This window comes from Henckelia pumila, chromosome 2, assembly GCF_033568475.1.
Source record: "Henckelia pumila isolate YLH828 chromosome 2, ASM3356847v2, whole genome shotgun sequence".
Taxonomy (NCBI): Eukaryota; Viridiplantae; Streptophyta; class Magnoliopsida; order Lamiales; family Gesneriaceae; genus Henckelia; species Henckelia pumila.
Genome location: NC_133121.1, coordinates 130152141 through 130171402, shown reverse-complemented (window position 1 = coordinate 130171402; position 19262 = coordinate 130152141). Strand labels below are relative to the sequence as shown.

The window sequence follows — 19262 nt, the reverse complement described above, 5'->3', positions numbered from 1 at the left end:
CGCAATTCATGCCCAGCCCATTCCTGGATTTTTGTCATCAATCTTCGATAGCCTGAATAAAATATGCAATGCTTTAAAAATTTTGAAAATATCAAGCTTCTTTTTTTTCTTTTTTTAAATCGAGTTTGAAGTTGAATTTGAATTGTCATATGATATTTTTTTCACAGCAGAGGTAATTAATAACCAACAAAATTACACAAGTGTGCAAGAATCCCTACAATGCACCACCATAAAGTTTCTGTGAGATGCTAGCATTAATCTACAGCTTTAAACAACATACAAAGCCACCAACTGAGCTGGCGCCCTTTGTATCATTCGGTGCCTGGTTTCTTGCCGTGATAGAAAAATCTAAACATCCTCACCATCAACATCATCAAATAAGCTCTAATCCGCCGAATTTTCTGCATGTTTGTTCCATCCTTCGATGTTATTTCGGCAGAGAGTAAACTTACCGGTTGTTCCAGACCTGGATTAGTTGCATTGCTGTAAACTTAGTTGGATGTATGATTATGTATGTGATCATTCTCAGAACTCTTGTGGAGACAGATCTGGTTTTGAAGGGTATTCAAGACCCTGGAGAGCAGGCATCCGCCGCAAATCTTCTTCAGAGTAACTTGGGATAAACCAATATCTCTTGTCCATCCCAAACACCTATTATGTAATGGGATTATTTTAAGATGTATGAACAAGAGCACGAAATAAAATGTGGCGTAAGCCACATACTTTTCTTGAGAAACAGGTTCAGATGCTACGGATAACAGCCCATATAGATTTAAAAAATATGGTTACTGAGAGAGTTTTAAATTATAACTGAAATTGAAAGCACTTATATGCTGAGTAAAATCCAAACATGCCCAACCTGTTCAAAATTTCTTTTCCGTCCAAGATCATAGCGCCATTTTGGATTGGCTTTCTTCTCATATGCCTAATATAAGCCAGTGAAAAACATCAGCTACTTTCGAGATAAAAACAGGGGAGTCTCAGAGAGGATCACTTCAGTTGACTATTCATACTCCTATCTTTATCTCTCTATTTGTTAGAATAACTAAAAGCGTGTTATGGAACCCAGGAATATACACGAATCTTTGATATTTTAACACATATTCAATGCGTCCCAATAAAATTTTGAATCAGAGGAATGAATTCATCAATAATCATCAGTCAAATTGTGAAAACATATGAACAAGTGTACCTCAATGGTCGTGGTATTGGCAGCCACCATTGATATGTGCATGATCAGAAATCCCAAAACACTCAATGCAAATGCCAAATTTAACACTATAAAATGTGAGACGGAGACAGTATCAGCAGAGTACGGCAAACGTTGGACGGGGTGCTGGCACTGCTTTTCAACCCCCATCGTACATAGCCAAATTTATTGCTCCTTAAGCATTGAATGGGCAAGAAAAGGAAACGTGATCTTACCGAAGGCAAGAAAAGTTGTGGCAAGAGTTCCTGGAGTCCCAGGAATATCTCCATCGCTGAAGAATGCAATAAAATGTGGTAATAATGATAATGTGACGAGACTAGTTTCCAGGAACGTGTACAACTGCATCACAAGTGAATCATCGGTCATTGATGTGATAAACAGGTCAATATATTTTTAAATATGAAGCCATAAAATACTTTTAAAACCTGAGACTGAAAGCATATTCATTTTCAAAGAAACAGTGAAAAGCATTAACGAGGAGGACATGTTAAAAATAACCGCTGCTGATGCTACACATAAGTTGATAAGAATCAACACCCAAACAGATCAACATACACAAGAAAGCTTCATTACCCAGACAAGATTATTTCAAAGGCAAGACACATAATCTATTAGTTATCACACATAATCATCAAGACCTGAAAACCAACCGATTTAGTTCTTTCAAAATAATTGAATCTTACCAGGAAGAGAAGGAAGTACTTGTAGTTTAACGCCCCAACACAATTGACCACCCATACACAATGATGGTCCATTTTTAGTACGCACCTCCCACCTAAATAGAAATATCAACAACTCATTAATATAGGAAAAAGAATATAAAAGAACGCAGGGAACCACATAACAAAACTCACAAACAGAGCAGTGATGGCATCTTGGTGGTTTTAACTGATTGCACTTTCTACAATAACGAATTCCACTATTCTCTGAATCGGATTGAAATTCTGATGCGGTTAGAGGGTCAGCATCTCCCCTTTCTTCGTCCATTGCTGGCCTCCAACTTGAAGGCACACTACCAGGGTCCGTAAAAACAACCGAAAAATAACTCCATAATAGCATTACTAACTGCATCGAGCATTTGAAAAAATCAGCTTTCTTGCTTATCAATATTGCATCGCATCACCCAACAATCGTGTGACTAATCAACTAAAACCTAGCATTCTTGTAATTGCTCAGTTTGTGAAACTATTGCTCTGGTAACGGGACTAAAATTTACAAATCAACCAACCCTAACAAATATTGATTCTATATGCATGAGTAACAAATGGTAATGATCAAATTACAAGATGTAACACATGATGACAAAGATAGTAATTGATAAATTTCGAGAAGATTGAAAACTATTGCTTAGTTTTCAGGTACTCTATCAACATTCCATTAGTTTACAAAATTAACCGAACGCGAAATAAACGATAACATCCAGCTGAACAACAGCTGAATTTCTATTAATAATCAACTACTTGTGCCAACAAATTACACTAAACACCAATGAAATTGTATTACCACGTAAGCAAAAACCAATAAAGAACAACCCAAAATTCCTATAATTCCAACTATTTAGAGTGCAGTTCAAGCTTAAGAACTAAGATAAAACCCACATTTACGGGACCTTCCAATTTAATTTGATGAAAGAGGTGAAGTATAATTAATGAAACATGCAACTACAGGATAACACAAAGCACATAAAAACTCCATACTATTTCCCAAAAAATTGCGCAATAAAGTAAACAAGCAGGTGGCTTTCAATATGCAAAAACAATAACAACAGATAAAACCTCAAAGAACAGGTAACAAATTACCAAACAATGAAACAAGATCAACACGACCAAAGCTTGCAGCGTATCCACCCCTCCGGCGGCTAGCGCTGGGCCGTAATTCGTGATCACCACGGCATAATATGAGACCCCAACGACGCCAAGAACCAATAGAATCATGATCGAACCCAGACCCCGGAGAGCGGTGCAGAATTTGAATACATTCCACGCCATCACTACACCCGATCTATACATAATATAGATAAATTAAATAATTACAAAAAGGGGGAAAATCAACAATTTTACACAAAAGTCTTGGTTATTGAATCGGTTAATGTGATGTGATTAGGGGAGTAGTTAGGGTTCATCGATTCCGCGTGGAGAATTTGGCAATTGAGGTTCCAGGTATGAAATTGGGAAAAATGGAAAAGGGATGAAGAGGGTGCAAAATGCAATATGTGGGTAGATTGGGTTTATTTGAGATTATATGTTTATTTTATTTTTAGTCCATTGTATTTGGAAGTAAACTTTAATTTAATCATATAAAAATAATATTGATTGGTAGACAATAAACAAAAGCTGGCAAATTCAGGGCCGTCCTTCCAACCAAGGTTAGTTCGATCCTACCTTATGAGCATTATTTCATGGGATAGATAAAACTTTTTCATTGGTTCAAATTATGGAGGCCTCACATCAATCATGTAGGGTCCACATAATTTGACTAATCATGTGTTTCCACTTATCACATGGAATAAAACACATGGGTATGATAAAATTTTCTTTCCAACTATCGACTACGTCACTGCTTGCATGTCTAAAAATATTATTATTTTTATTTCTTTACTTCATTTAAAAAATAACTTTGCTATATTTTGTAATAATTTACTTAGTTAGATTTTTGTGTTAAAAAATAATAATAACATAAGCAACGTGGCGACCTAGCCCCTCGAAGATACCCCTCCCAAGTGTAACGGAAGTCGCTGATTACCAATGTAGATCGTAAACCTTCTCGATCATCCTTTAGTTTGTCACTCAAATCTAATCTATCTTCACCAATCATTAATTTGGAGCCCACTGTGTACTAAATAAATACTCAAATTTATACAATAGAGTGAAAACTACACTAGTTAAATAAATTGCATTAGTCAAATCATGTACGTTAGTCCAAAAAATTATTGATAGTTAGAATCGAACTCCTGACCTTTGGTTAAATATTCAACTACTCCACAAACTTAGACACTTTTATGAATCATGACTTAAGCAAATATTGACTTCATTATATCTACTCTCGGTATTTCACCTCATGCCTCGGGCGCCTCATGACCCCGAGTCTCGGTGTCCGGACTCCCGACTTCACAAACTTGACCACTTCGGTCTGGATATCGGCGAGGCCGGCAAATATCGGGGCATGAAACGAAATAAAAATAAAAAACCACCATTTTTTTTGTATTGGAACTGTTTGTAAAAACAACAACGAAGAAACAAAAGTCAATTACATGCAAGCTGTATATATGTTTTGCAAACTTCTAGAAATTTACAATTTTATTGAATGGGAATTGGAAAGTTTGACCAGGCACAACAGAGATTTTAAAATTAGTGGGCAAACTTTATCTTTATGTACATGTATATAAACATATAAAAGCAAGAGGCAGCATATTACATTTCCTCGAGGAACAAAAATGAGAAGTATGAAACATACACAATAGAATATATTATTTTAAATACAATATACATATATACCATTAGTTATCTACCACTTAGATTTTTTTTATATACGACTTTTTACTCCAATTAAATCAATACTCCCTACTCCCTATCTAGCTTTCATGGTAAATTATTGAAGTCGTTGTCCATTGTGTATCCAAAGATGCATCTAGAAGGTTGCTGATCAACTTATTGCTGCTTGACTAAATTTGTTTGAATTTTCAGGAATATCCAATTCCACGCAATCTGACACAGTGAAGATATTTCTGGCCTTGATTTTTGGTAACAAATTAATTTTTCTATGTTAGAAATGAGACTTTGACCTAACTCACCTCAAAAGCTAGCTCAAGAGGTGAGGGTTGTCCTTGTCTATATTAAGGACTTCCAGGAATTGTATCCTACCGATGTGGGACAATATTCTAACACACCCCCAAACGCCCAGGAATGAACATCTGGAGCTTGGAGATATTAATGGGTGGCCTAATTATATGCAGCCCAATTATGTGCGGTCCAACACACACGGAGGGTCTGGGCTCTGATACCATGTTAGAAATAAGACTTGGACCTAACTCACCTCAAAAGCTAGCTCAAGAGGTGAGAGTTGTCCTTGTCTATATTAAGGACCTAACTCACCTTGAAAGCTAGCTCAAGAGGTGAGTTACCGATGTGGGACAATATTCTAACACTCTACAACAACATTTCATGTTTCGTTGTCTAATAATATTGATTGCACAATGAATTAGTAGATGACATATATATAGTACGCAGCTATTTATCGATCAGATATAATTAATAATAATTTCAGGTGAGCAAGAGCATTATAAATACTTGGGGGATACAAGTATGGTTCATGTGGACGACGTTGCGAGAGCCCACGTCTTCCTTTTCGAGCATCCGAATGCAAAGGGGAGGTACCTTTGTTCGGCTCTCGAGGTCACAAAACACAAGTTAATCGAGTTTATTTCTGAAAGATATCCCCAATATAAGTTACCAATTAATACAGAGTAAGTAGTATACTTCTATTAATCAGCGTATTGAATTGTTAAACATCGTTTCTAATCTTCAAGTACTTTTTTTAAACATTTTGGACAATTCAATATATATAAAATTATACGAAATAACGTCACAAGTTATATAATAAACAATGACAGATAAACACGGATACAACGAAATATATCTTTATATATATATAGGATTAGGCCTTACTTATAGCTAGGAAGACTACCTTCTTAATTATGATCCATATTTCGTATCCTTGTTTGTGATATTTTGTGTTTTCCTTCATGAATTCAGTTCCTTGAAGGACATGGTGCCAGTAAAATTAATGTTCCGGGTTGTCATCAAAGAAATTAGTGGACAGTGGATTCAAGTTTCAGCATGGACTTGAAGATATGTTTGATGACGCATGCAAGGAAAAGGGTTTCCTTTAATTCGTGATGAATTCATGATCTTCAAAAGAAATTTAGTAGGATAATTATGTATAAGAGTTGGTGGCTTAATAGAAACATTTTTGGTTCTATATTTGTATTTTTTTTAGTTGGGTTTTATTATTGGTGAATTTGTATTTTCAGTCATGTAATTTGCATTTTTTTGTTTTTTTTTTTTTTGTGTTATTGGTCTTATTACGGTGAATATTCATTTGTAATCATCATGTCACTTGCATGTGTTTTCAGTTTTGGATATTTAACTAGCTTAGCTTTGTATGTTATTTTTATTTTGATCTTTTTTTTATTGGAGTCTATTGTGTTTTTCGATCATACAAAAAGATCGAAAATGAAAACAAGTAAAAGACAAAAAATGAAAACAAATATATAAGTTATAAGCCTACTGATAAAAATTCACCGATCAAAAAATAAAATTAAAAATAAACATGCAACTTACATGTTGAACATACAAATTCATATTTAACAGTACCAAAAATAAAAAGAGTTCAAACAACATAATATGCTCAAGTTCCTGCACTCGGTCCATTTCATTGTTCCAGTAATATGAAGTTTTGAGAGCTGATCCCGTTTCGATTTTATTTTCCTCGGGATCTTCCCCACTAAACCAGTATCGGCCGAAATACTATTATATATATTGTCCCACCCTTCGGAATTCGTATATTACTGCCTCATGCACACTCAGCATCCCTAGCTAGCCCATAATGCAAATTCCTTGGGCGAGTGGCATACCGATCTGGATTAGCACAGGTCGACGCTTGGCCGAGATTCAAACAGATTGGTCGATGATCCGAGTGATAAAAGTCCAGACTCGAGCCAGTGCTGGACCTGAGATTTTGAGGTCTGAGGTGAGCACCAAAAATGGTGCCCTCATAGCTTAGAAATAATAGTATTTATAACATGAATTCTAGAAATAAAATTTTGAAAAAATAAATCAACAAAAACAATATGTTATAAGCAAATACTTAAAAATAAAAAAATAAAAAAGATCCAAACAAAATATAAAATTCATATTCCGAACCAGTACATAGTTAAGTGAATATATATAGCTAGTTTTTTAAGTGAAAATACTATTAATTAAGTTTACATCATCAACTTTCTTAACAATTTTTTTCTCGATAGATAACATAGCTAACACATTTAGTCTTTCTTACGACATATATAGTTTATCGAAGATAAGTTTTGATCAACTTCAATTTGGGAAATTTGAAGAAAAGTTTCTGTTAGGAATAGTTCAATCCAAAAGTAATTAATAACCAATCCAGTTATGACTCTAAACTAGATTCCTTCCAAATAAAGTAATCTTAGAAAAAAAATTATCACTAGTGATAACTGATGAGTCACACAAGCAAACGTAAAAAAGAAAGAATTCATTATTCTGAAAAGTCAAAATCTAAATATGCTTGAGTGGTGGAAGGAAAAGAGATTTTTCTTACCTCAGCCTCACTCGAATATTTGAATGTGAAAAATGTGAAATTTTGTTCAATCTGCTCTCTGCAGATTTCTTCTCCCTCTCGGTGATGTTCTTAATTATCACGTTTAAAATTAACTAACTAAGATAGGCTTTTTTTTTTTTTTTTAATCTTTGTAAAGAAATTAAGAGAGGACTTATAAACTATTATTTATGGGCTTATTTAAAATGGGCTCATAAAATATCATATTAATATTTTTTTTAAAAAAGATTTTGAAGCCCCAAAATTTTTTAGACCTGAGGCATTTGCCTCATTTGTTATATAATAGGTTCGGGCCTGCCTCGAGCACTTTGCAATAGGGTACATCAATCGCCATGCTAAAGAGCTCACATAATATCTGTCTAACCGTTCGAAAATGATGTCTTCATTTTGCCTTCTGTTAGCCCACGAAAATAGATTTCCACTACAGTGAAGATAACATGCGCAGTGCATGTGTTAAATGTTATATATACGACTTTTTAATCCAAATCAATACTCTCCCTTTCATGCATGATAACATTGTGGATCCAAAGATGCATCTAGAAGGTTGCTGATCAACTTATTACTGCTTGACTAAATTTGTTTGAATTTTCAGGAATATCCAATTCCACGAAATTTCGTAATTTATTGAATTTACAATATTAATTGACTAATTAAAGTCGATTCACAAGTTAATAATAAAAACAAATAATTTGCTCAATCACAAAAATTGCTCGTTCACAATAAAGCGAAAGTTGTTGTGTTGTTGTGTGTGTGTGTGTGTGTTTTTTTTTTAAAATTATTTATATAATATGGATCGGTTACAACTTACACCAACCGGCCATATATAATTTGTTTTTAAGGTAGTTCCGCCAACCCGAGTTGGTGGAATCAAAATTAGTTCGGGCAATCCCAGCGAAATATTAGTCAGGATTTTGCCATTTAACAGGGTTTAGTTCAACATATTTTAAGGGTATTACCCTAATAAAAAATCACACAATCCATGATTGCCATCTCAACCATGTAATATTAATTAATATACATATATGTGTTGAGATGTTGACCCTTTGATGAATTATTTGTATATTACTCATATGGTACCAAATGATAGTATCTCATTAACCATTTAACACATATCCAAATAGCACGTAAATTATAGAAAAAATTCGTGGTTCAGAAATGCTGTAAAATTAACGTCTCATTATCTCATTAATTGCGAGTGTCTTCTAATTTAAGGGTTGGAATTGGATGATGCAACCATGACGTGCACAAAAACATTAAAATTTCGGTCATTCAAACAAATATCTCGCCAACGTAACCTCGTCCATGCAATTAAAACAAAAACAAGCGCAAAAAATATCTATAAAATATGTGGTGTCCGTCCGGATCGGGTGTTGTAATATCAGACATAGAGAAGTCGAAAACAAACAGCTAGTGCCTGGCTAGCTAGAAGCTGTTCAAGTATATATTGGCTGTATATATGTACATATAATACAATAATTGAATATTATACATCATATATAATATATACATAGTCCGAGTATCTCTGAATCGTGATTAATTAATTTGCAGAAATGGAATTAGAGGATAATAGCAAGAAGGGAAGAGTATGTGTAACTGGTGGGACTGGTTTTCTTGGATCATGGCTTGTTCTGAAGCTTCTTCAGTCTGGTTACACTGTCAACACCACTGTAAGGCCAAATCCAGGTATATATATATATTATATTATATGCAGCTTGTTTAATCTTAATTTATTCAGCTTGACTTGATTAAAATATATCTGATCCTATGAAGGGAAATTTATATAATTTTAATGCAACGTACAGATGGCCGCAAAAGGGACGTAAACTACCTCACAAATCTTCCAGGCGCATCAGAAAGGCTCCAAATCTTCTACGCGGATCTTGACAAGCCCGAGACCTTCGCGCCCGCCGTCCAAGGATGCACCGGAGTTTTCCACGTGGCGCATGCCTTGGATTTAGATGGTAAAGAGGATGAAGAAACGAAGACCAAAAGGGCCATCAATGGTGTCCTAGCCATTTTACAAGCTTGCATCGACTCGAAAACGGTGAAGCGAGTGGTGTACACTTCGAGTGCATCGACTGTTATTTTCAGTGGCAAGAAGAATTCGGACGTGTTGGATGAGGATTCTTGGACGGACGTGGGACTCATGAGAAGCATAGGAGAGCCGGCGGGATCTTATGTAATAAGCAAGACATTGACGGAGAAAGCAGCGATTGAATTTGCTGAGAGCCATGGATTGGATTTCGTGACGGTGGTCCCGACATGGATACATGGTCCCTTCATCTGTTCCCATTTCCCTGACTCAGTGAAGATATTTCTGGCCTTGATTTTAGGTAACTAACAAAATTTCTCTCATGTTTCTTCACAAAATAAATTTCACAAAGCTCTCCCAAACACTCACATAGCGTTGTGTGTATTAATTAATTGGAAAAACTGTAAATTTGGTCTTGTATGTTTGTCGCTTTGCGATTTTGGTCCTCTATGTTTTCATATTAGTCTTACATGTTTCGATTTTTGGGTACTTTTTTATTCGAAAATGCTTATGTGACACTATACATGTCAGCTCCACATCAACACTGAATTGGTGCCACGTCAGCGCCACGTCGAAAAAGGACTAAAATTGCCAAAAAAATAAAGATAGCGGACTAAAACTGAAATCGGCTAATATAAAAGACTGAAATCACAAAATCACAAACATACATACTAAAAAAGCAATTTTCTCTAATTAATTAGCTAGCTTTGAAATAATTTACTTGATGATGATAAATTAATAATAATTTCAGGTGAGCAAGAGCACTATAAATACTTGGGGGATACAAGTATGGTTCATGTGGACGACGTTGCGAGAGCCCACGTCTTCCTTTTCGAGCATCCGAATGCAAAGGGGAGGTACCTTTGTTCAGCTCTCGAGGTCACAATACACAAGTTAATCGAGTTTGTTTCTGAAAGATATCCTCAGTATCATCAGCTACCGATTAATGCAGAGTAACTTCTAAACTTCTAACTTTTTTTTTAAAAAAAAAAAACATTTTGATCAATTCTAGAAACAATATAAATTATGCGAAATAAACACAAGTGACATAATAAACAATGACAGATCGATAAGTACGGATACGAAGGATTAGGCCTTATATATATTGCTAGGAATTATAATCCATAATATTCCGCATCCTTCTTTGTGATATTTTGTGTTTGCCTTCATGAATATATTCAGTTCCTTGAAGGACAAGGTGCAAGTTAAATTTTCTGGGTTTTCATCAAAAAAATTAGTGGACAGTGGATTCAAGTTTCAGCATGGACTTGAAGATATGTTTGATGACGCAATTAGATGCTGCAAGGAAAAGGGTTTCCTTTAGTTCATGACTTGTATACAGTATAACTTGCTTAGTTTGTACGTTATTTTCATTTTTGGTTTTTTTTTTAATCGGATTTGAAACATCCTAAACTTATAAATTTCTAAAATGCGGAAAATTTAAAAATTTTTCTTTTTCTTTTAATTTTAAAATAAATACTAAGTAAAATATTTATATATATATACATATATGCCCATACATATATGTACAACCATAAAAGAGATTTAAAATTTAATAAATAATTATGCAACATAAAAATAATTACTAAAACGTCTGAATCATGCAATACTTAAAATAATTCAAAACAATTTAATCAACAGTGCATACACTAAAAAGTTGCATAAAAATAATACTTAAATCTCAACACTGGAATAAAATCTTCAAATAAAATAGTGTTTAAAATATTCATGCATAGAACACTAGCACGATGCAGACTACGGTCACGGGGCCACTGCAGCTCCGCTCATACGTCCTCACCACCGGTAGGGGTAACCTGCTCCTCTACGTACTCACCTGCACCATATCAGTGTAGTGAGCCTAGAGGCCCAACATGCATACTAACAAGGGTTTAAAATAATTTAATACACTTTCATACATAATACTTAACCTATAAATGCATGAGCATGCTTCAAAAATAATAACATAAATGTTGCTTAAAGAAATCACTGAATTATACATAACATACATAATATCATACATACTTGAGTTGTTGAGCACTTATTTTCTTAACATCGAATGGTCCTATCCGTAAGTGTGACCCATACTTATAGTCAGTCTAAGAAACCATCGTACGAGGCTGGTGGCGAACCACCCATACATAAATGGCAGAAACTGCCCATACATAAATGGCCACACTACTTCAATTTCCACCTAAAATATTTTATTTGCTCAACCATAGAACTTCAATCATAGCATAAAAATTGATTTCATGAATGCATGTACTTTAAATAAATTGTGTGTCCTTCATTTATATTTAATTTATTTTCTAATATCATATAAATATTCAAATAACTTTTCATGCATAAAATAATTAAATATAAACTCAGGACACATGAAATTTCTCATGGTTTGATTCAACTGCTGGCCCTAGACATACAAGCCCATTAACTTAAGACTTGGCCCATTAGTGTACTTAAGCTCATTAACAACTTTTCTAGGCCCAATAAATCAACCAAAGCCCATTAAGACTAACTTAGGCCCAATAACACTGTTCCTGTCCCAATGGGCCCAAAAGCCCAAAGACTGGCCCAATAACTTTCATGGGCCCTAAAGCCCATAAAAATTATTGGACTCACTTAAATAAATTAATTAAGCCCAAATAATTTAATCTTAGCCCAAAATAATTAAATTGAGCCCAATAAAATTTTAAGATTTAATTAGGCCCATTAACCCTTTAATTAAACTTAAAACTCTAAAATAAAAATACCCGAGCCCAACTAACTTAACCCGGACCCGGACCCAACTAACTTGACCCACGACTTAACTGACCCGACCCGGACCCAAGACCCGACCCGGAACTAACCCTAACACCTAACCCGTCTTCCCCCTTGTTCCTCTCGGCCGCAGCCGCGAGCAGCAGCCCTTCCAGGGCTGCTGCCGCCCTGCTCCGACCACCCCTGGCCGGAGCCCCACCGCCCAGACGTAGCCCACGTCTGGGCGGTCCTAACCAGACCAAAACCTCGAACCCATGCAGCCCCAGGAGCCCAGCCCGAGCTCCCTTCCACGAACCCTATCTGCGCGCCTACAGGAGCCGATCTGCACCAGCTGGGTTTTCTGGGCTCGTTTGGCTCGAACCACTCGAGCCATTCGAGCCTAGACAACCCTCACACGACCTAAGGACCCTTGGACAGCAGTTGGACACACCCATGGCATGAAAAAAAACGTGAGCATGATCAAGAAACCAAGTAATCAAACGCAAACAACCATCACCGATTGAATTTTCTGAAAAAAAAATTCTCAAAAGGATTCGATGCAAACTCGACTCACACATAATACACTGATATGTCACGAAAGATAGAGAAGGAATCATGCCTTTCACCGTAGACGAAGAGAAAAACCGAAAGCGAGACGATTCCGGGACGACGGGGCGACGACGATGAACTTTGGACCTTCAAGACCGAGGCTATGGAGTTTTCTTGGGGATGACTAGCCGAAGAAGATGAATATTGAATGGGGTTGGCGGCTGAGCTTAGGGAAATCGTGGGTTTGGGTAGCTTAGGGTTAGTCTAGGTTTTTAGTTTTAATTAAAAAATAGGTTTTAGGATAATGAAATAATAATTAAAAGCTTTAAATATAAAACATAAAATTTTAAAACTCTAAATATAAGTTACAATCTGATAATTTAAATTATAAATACAAAAATCCCGAAATTACAAATTTAGGAAATTTTAAAAATACTAAAAAGTCAATATTTTGGCTTATTTTGAATAAAAATGGACTCCTAAAATTATATAAAATTAAATACTTAAATTTTTGAGATAATAAAACTCAAAATAATATTTTAGGGCTCTAAAAAGGCTCATAAAATAATTTGGGTGGAAAGTTTTCATCTCGTCCGTCCACGGTCCCGTCTACGCGATCAAAACAATTAATTAAAATACTAAAAATCATAAAAATCACTAATTATGGGTTAAATGCTTAAAAATAAATTAAATCATGCACAAATAATTCACATAATTATTTAACCCATAAATCTAAAATTTAAATAATTAAATATCCTAATTATGCATGCGGATTTACGTATTTAAAAAAATATCGGGTGTTACAGGATTCTATTGTGATTTTCGGTCATAAAAAAATCGAAAATGAAAGAAAATATAAGTTAAATGACCAAAAATGAAAACAATATACAAGTTACAATAATATATATATAAAAATTCACCCGTAACATGATCAAATATAAAATAAAAAATAAATATGCAAGTTACATGTTGAAAATACAAATTAATTAATATTTACCGAGACCAAAAATAAAAATAAAAATAAAAATTAAAAAAGGAATTCAAATAACATAACCAAAAAAATATAATCATCTCCAATATTTATCACTCGAAAAATTGTGAACTTTTTCTTTAAAACGTGAAGCAGAAATTATCTTCGATCGTTAATAGTATATCTTGGATTCGTGTCATATTTTCCTGGAAAAACATAATTTGTGTGGCATTTCCCAATTTATTCATCAATGGCAATGCTATAACACATCCTACGATCAAATATTTTAGCAAATAGCAATATATGCGTATCTCGCTGTGGCTACATATATATTTGGCTGGTGGCTGTCTTTGACTCTTTGCTATATATACATCACTAACAATCAAAATATAATTTTATATTAGATATTTATGTTATTTGATATGTATTCCGAATTCAGAACAACAAAGCAACAGCAACACCAATGAACAAGAGTTAGTTGAGGCGAGAGAATCTCTCTATCCGCAAGAACGAAATTTCTCGCTTAACAGTGCTCAACGTTGGCGGCAATCGTCTCTAAGATACAACGACCACTAGTAGAAAAAATGTCTTGACACACATAAATGTCCTTATATGGAACTTTTGGTGACAATAAAGTTTTGGTGACATTTGCAATAAATGTCCTCTATTCTAATGTCATCTTAGCATTTGTGACATTTTGTAATGTCAGCATAAGATATCAACATTGACTTTACAAGTGTCACAAAATAGAGATTTCAAGGCAATAGAAAATGTCATGAAATGTTATTTTTACCGACACTTATGTTTGTCTTATACCTTTATTTATAATGACAATAAAAATTGTCACCACAAGTAATTTATGAAGTCAATTTAAAATGTCATGTTAACTTTACTATTATGACATATAAATGTCACTTGTTTTAATTTATAAGAACATTGAAAAGTGTCATTATTTGCTATTTTTAAAGACATTTTGAAATGTATTTTTATTAGTTTTACAATAACAAATATAATCTATACATATTAGTTTTGATGTTCCATCGATCAAAACACCAATAAAATTGTCATATCATGAAATAACCACAAGCATCGTCAATAGCAAATTAACGTAAAATATAAGTAAAAACTTTCATTGAAACCAATATACAATACATTATTCATATTTGTCTAACTTACAAAATTCTTATATATAAGTGGTTATGCACCAAATCCATTTAGTTTTAGTACAATAGCAACAAAGTGTAACCTAGCAAAAAAAATCAGTTAACTGATCCGTATAATATCTTCAACCATCTCGTAAAGCATCTTCAAACACTGCGTCCTTATAAACATTTAATATTCTTTTCTTGTTACCTGCAAACACAATTTACATATTTGCATATGTAAAACTGAAAAATAAAAATCTAAAGTGCATAATAAGTAATAACTGATCGAACAAATCATCATTTATGTAAAACACACATAATAAAATTCTTATCAACCATCAACTCTAAATATAATTGATATATGTTTAAAATTAAATGATATAATAATAATTTATGAGATTCATGGCTAATAGCCTTATCTGGTCATTTGATGGTAAAAACTTGCAAGTTCATTTTCTTCTGAATTCATCTATCAACATATTTTTCAAGAAACAGATTATTAACCTCTTTTTTGTGCATCTCGAGCTCTTCTCTTTCACGTCGAATTTTCTCAGTATACCCCTTTATCTTCCTGCAAGCAACAGACTCAAAAATTTTGGATATGAAGTAACTTTAAGAATACCAAAATTGTTAAACATCAAAGACACTAGCAGAAATCCACCGCACGATACCTGACGAAGGGTTTTTTCTTGAGCTTTAAGATCGTGCATGCAAATCGATTCTTCAGGAGGGCAGCCCTTGACGGGGGGAAACAAGTCTCTCAGCTTGTGCGGTCACACCTGAAATTCCTAACAATCATTAACATTAGAATCATTTCCATGTGGCTTTAGCAAAGAAGTTTGTTCTTGCTGGTCCAACTCCACGACAGATGCTGCAGAAAACCAATTTCACATATGTCAATATCCATGACTGGCTCATGCAACTGAAAAAACTGATCACCACTTGATAAACAATATATCAACTCATCATAGTTCTTATCGAAGCAAACATAACACACAATGACATCTGTCCTAAAACATAGCAAATATTAATGCAGATCACCCCAAAATCACACTGAAAAAACTAATCAACACTTGATAAACAATGGGCCCGTTTGGTTTCAAAAGCTAGGCCAAAAAAGCACTTTTTTAAGTGCTTTTCATTTAATAAAGTGTTTGGTTGACCAAAAAAGTGCTTAAATAAGCACTTTTTTAAGTCAAAATTAGAGCTTTTGAAAAAGCCAAAAATTATAACTTAAAAAAGTTTTTTTTTTTTAAATGTCTACCAAATCCAAACGGGGCCAATATATCAACTCATAATAGTTATGATCCGGAGCAAACATAACACACAATGACATCTGTCCTAAAACATAGCAAATATTAATACAAATCATTCCAAAATCCCAATGATGGTGCTGCACAATAATAACATGAAATGAAATAAACTAATACCTCTAAATAAATTCAAAGCATTATTTGTTGGTTCTAGAAATTTACAACTTCAAAATATCTCGAACAATTTTTAAGGTATGGAAATGGATGATCAAAAAAAAAACCTAACTAAGACATTGGACGTAGCAGTAATACAACGACAACTTACAAAGTTTGTCAAGTCGCTTGTGAACACCGAACTTTTTCTTCAAATCTGCAGCTACAACAACTTCATCCTGAAACATATAAGTAAAAATTACCATTCGAACTTGCAATATAGATAAAATTTTGACGATTCTGTGAAAACAAGAATTGAAATACAAAAGGAACAATAGGCTATTGTCAGCACAAATCAATGTTTGATTTAGACCAGAAGAATCTTTGGATAATTCAGATTCATTATCAGATGTTGTCCTAGATTCAGGTTCTGCACAATCGACAAAAGGAATTCCACCGGAATTGGATGCCGAATTCCAAATACGTCAGCATTTCTTCTTACTCCATAAGATCAAAACAACATTCTTTAAATAGGTATTTAAAAACAGAATGTTTCGTAAAAATGTCTGAGAGAGAACATTAGAACACTTATTTCAAAAGCATAAAAATTCAGCACACATGAAAATTAATATTTCTTCAAAATCAAATATTAACCTAAACTACACTTAATCAAGAGTAAAAAATCTCATAATTCCATTAAAGATTATTTCCGTCAAATCAAACAAAGCAAAAACAACATATAACAAACAAGATTTTCATAATCATACCCAAAGATCATTCCTGCTAGGCTGTCCAACCAAAGCATATCGGTAATCCTCATCAATGTACAAAACCGAAGAATCCCCATTAACATGAATTATAGACAAGAATGCTAACCATAATTAATAAGAAAACACACATACTAAGGTTCACATATATATGCTCTAGAGAAGAGGATCATGAAAGAATTGAAGTGTGCACCTTCAGTGAAGCACACTCATCAATGCTATTTCGAAATATAGATGTATGAAGGTTACAAGTAATAGGAAAAATTCAAGAAAAGATAAAAGACAATTATATATATCTAGCTATCACAATTAGGAAACCAAACTGCCAATGGTGCTTAAGAAATAGCAAGAGCGCATATACTAAATATCACACCAAAGACGACATTATAAATTTATAAGGGCCTATTATTTAATCTATAGTTTATATACAATCAGAATAATTGTCTTTTGCATGTTAAAGATATCAGCTAATTTACTAAAAGCAGCTAGCTAGTTATTTTGAGAAATATATACAATGATGCTTCATTTTCAGATTGGAACACTCATGTTATATATAAACACTATTAATTCCCATCTAGCTAATTTTATAAAACAAAAATCAAGAAACAGAGCACTAGTTAGCATCGGAGAGACTTCGATCATCAAGAAGAAATGGATCGATCCTGTATTTTTTCAACTTTTAGTTAGCTATAGGCTCGTTTTAAAAGATCTAACCCCTGAAAACTCCCCGAAACCAACAGATTTTCTGGGAGAAGTAAAATTCTCGAACCTTTAATTTTCTATGCCAAAGATAGATCATAGTACATCATGGAATATAGGGAAGAATCTTGGAGTACAAATTGAACTTAAAACATAAAAGTGCATAATCCTTTCATTCAAGGTGCATTCCATTCGTGCCTTGGCCATTGAGGAGCACCGATGTGCACCCTGTAAGCTCAAGGCACACGCCTTATTCAAGATATGTGTGTCGGTGTAGACCAGGATATGCTTAAGTTCAAGCTAACCATATATTCAAACTTCATAAACGTTGAAACTTTGAAATCGATTTTGTTAGTTACCACCCTGTACTCTTTATCATTTCCATATGATCGATTATACAGACCAATACAGAGAGTGAATGTTAAAACCCAGAAAATATGAAGAACAGAATACATAGACCCAACTCAATCTATGTGCGTAAGAGAAACAAGGATAAAAGGAGAACCTTCTCAAAAAAGTTAACAAAGTGGACGAAATCTCGAGGAAGAATATGCGCAGCTTCAGTCGCGAAACAGGGTCTAAATTCGAGCATCTTTCTTGCGATCTAGGACATAATCGAAAGCTTTAAGGCTTGGGTTTCTGTAACAGATATCGTCAAATCCTCTTAGATGGCATCTCCGCCGCCGTGAAAACCAAAGATAGGAGATGGCTGGGATTGAGAGGCGACGAAAAAGGGGCTTAGGGTTGGGTTTTATCTCTTTTTTTTTTCATCTGTTAAGACTTAAGTTTGTATAATTAATAATGATTGATATATATTGATATTGTGTAATATGTAAAAATAAAAATATGGAGGGAATTGAAAAGATGGTGGGAAATGTGAAAAAAATGGAGGGATTGAGATTATAAAAAGTTAATATTTAATGACATTATGATAAAAATGTCACTATAGATGGTTTATTATGATTTATATTTTATCAAATTAATATTTTTTCTCAATTGTCATTAAAAGTTAGTTTTGACAACACTTTATAAAAAATGTCATCACATAAGTGTCACCATATCCAATTTTTCTAGTAGTGATATAAGTTGGTTGAGAACAGTACAAAATACAAAAGTACGCAGAATACATTTTCCATCAAATTGTTGTTAATTATGTTTTTCATTTGCAAATTGATTATTCGATATAAGGTGTTAACATAAGAATCATATTTTTATTTATGTGTTTTCAAGAATAAATTGTCTTTTACGTTCAAAAAATTATCATTCATATCTCATTAATTCATTTTATAGATAATCGTAAATAAATAAAGTAATTTACTAAAAAAAATCATATATACACGACAACGCATATAAATCTATATTAAAATTTACACACAACACGTTTGTGATTTTTCTAG

General features: G+C 33.8%; 2 protein-coding genes across 4 annotated transcripts; one reads left to right on the top strand and one right to left on the bottom strand.

The window, feature by feature from the left end:
- Positions 1-150: 150 nt before the first annotated feature.
- LOC140881932 (probable protein S-acyltransferase 14) lies at positions 151-3414 on the bottom strand. The gene is made up of 7 exons (XM_073287613.1): positions 3010-3414; positions 2065-2275; positions 1894-1985; positions 1426-1549; positions 1193-1278; positions 860-925; positions 151-651 (listed from the first exon to the last, which is right to left on the bottom strand). Exons 1-7 carry the CDS (start codon positions 3217-3219, stop codon positions 526-528), a joined length of 915 nt encoding a protein of 304 aa, XP_073143714.1. The 5' UTR covers positions 3220-3414; the 3' UTR covers positions 151-525.
- A 5502-nt stretch (positions 3415-8916) lies between these two features.
- On the top strand, positions 8917-14843 carry LOC140880989 (vestitone reductase-like). 3 transcript variants are annotated; one of them, XM_073285922.1, is made up of 5 exons: positions 8917-9001; positions 9113-9247; positions 9367-9897; positions 10348-10549; positions 10779-11032. In XM_073285922.1, exons 2-5 carry the CDS (start codon positions 9115-9117, stop codon positions 10918-10920), a joined length of 1008 nt encoding a protein of 335 aa, XP_073142023.1. In that variant the 5' UTR covers positions 8917-9001; positions 9113-9114; the 3' UTR covers positions 10921-11032. The 3 variants fall into 3 exon arrangements, with proteins under 3 accessions (XP_073142023.1, XP_073142024.1, XP_073142022.1); XM_073285923.1 differs by lacking the exons at positions 8917-9001; positions 10779-11032 and adding an exon at positions 14288-14843 and having other exon boundaries at positions 9033-9247; XM_073285921.1 differs by lacking the exon at positions 8917-9001 and having other exon boundaries at positions 9033-9247.
- Positions 14844-19262: the final 4419 nt, after the last annotated feature.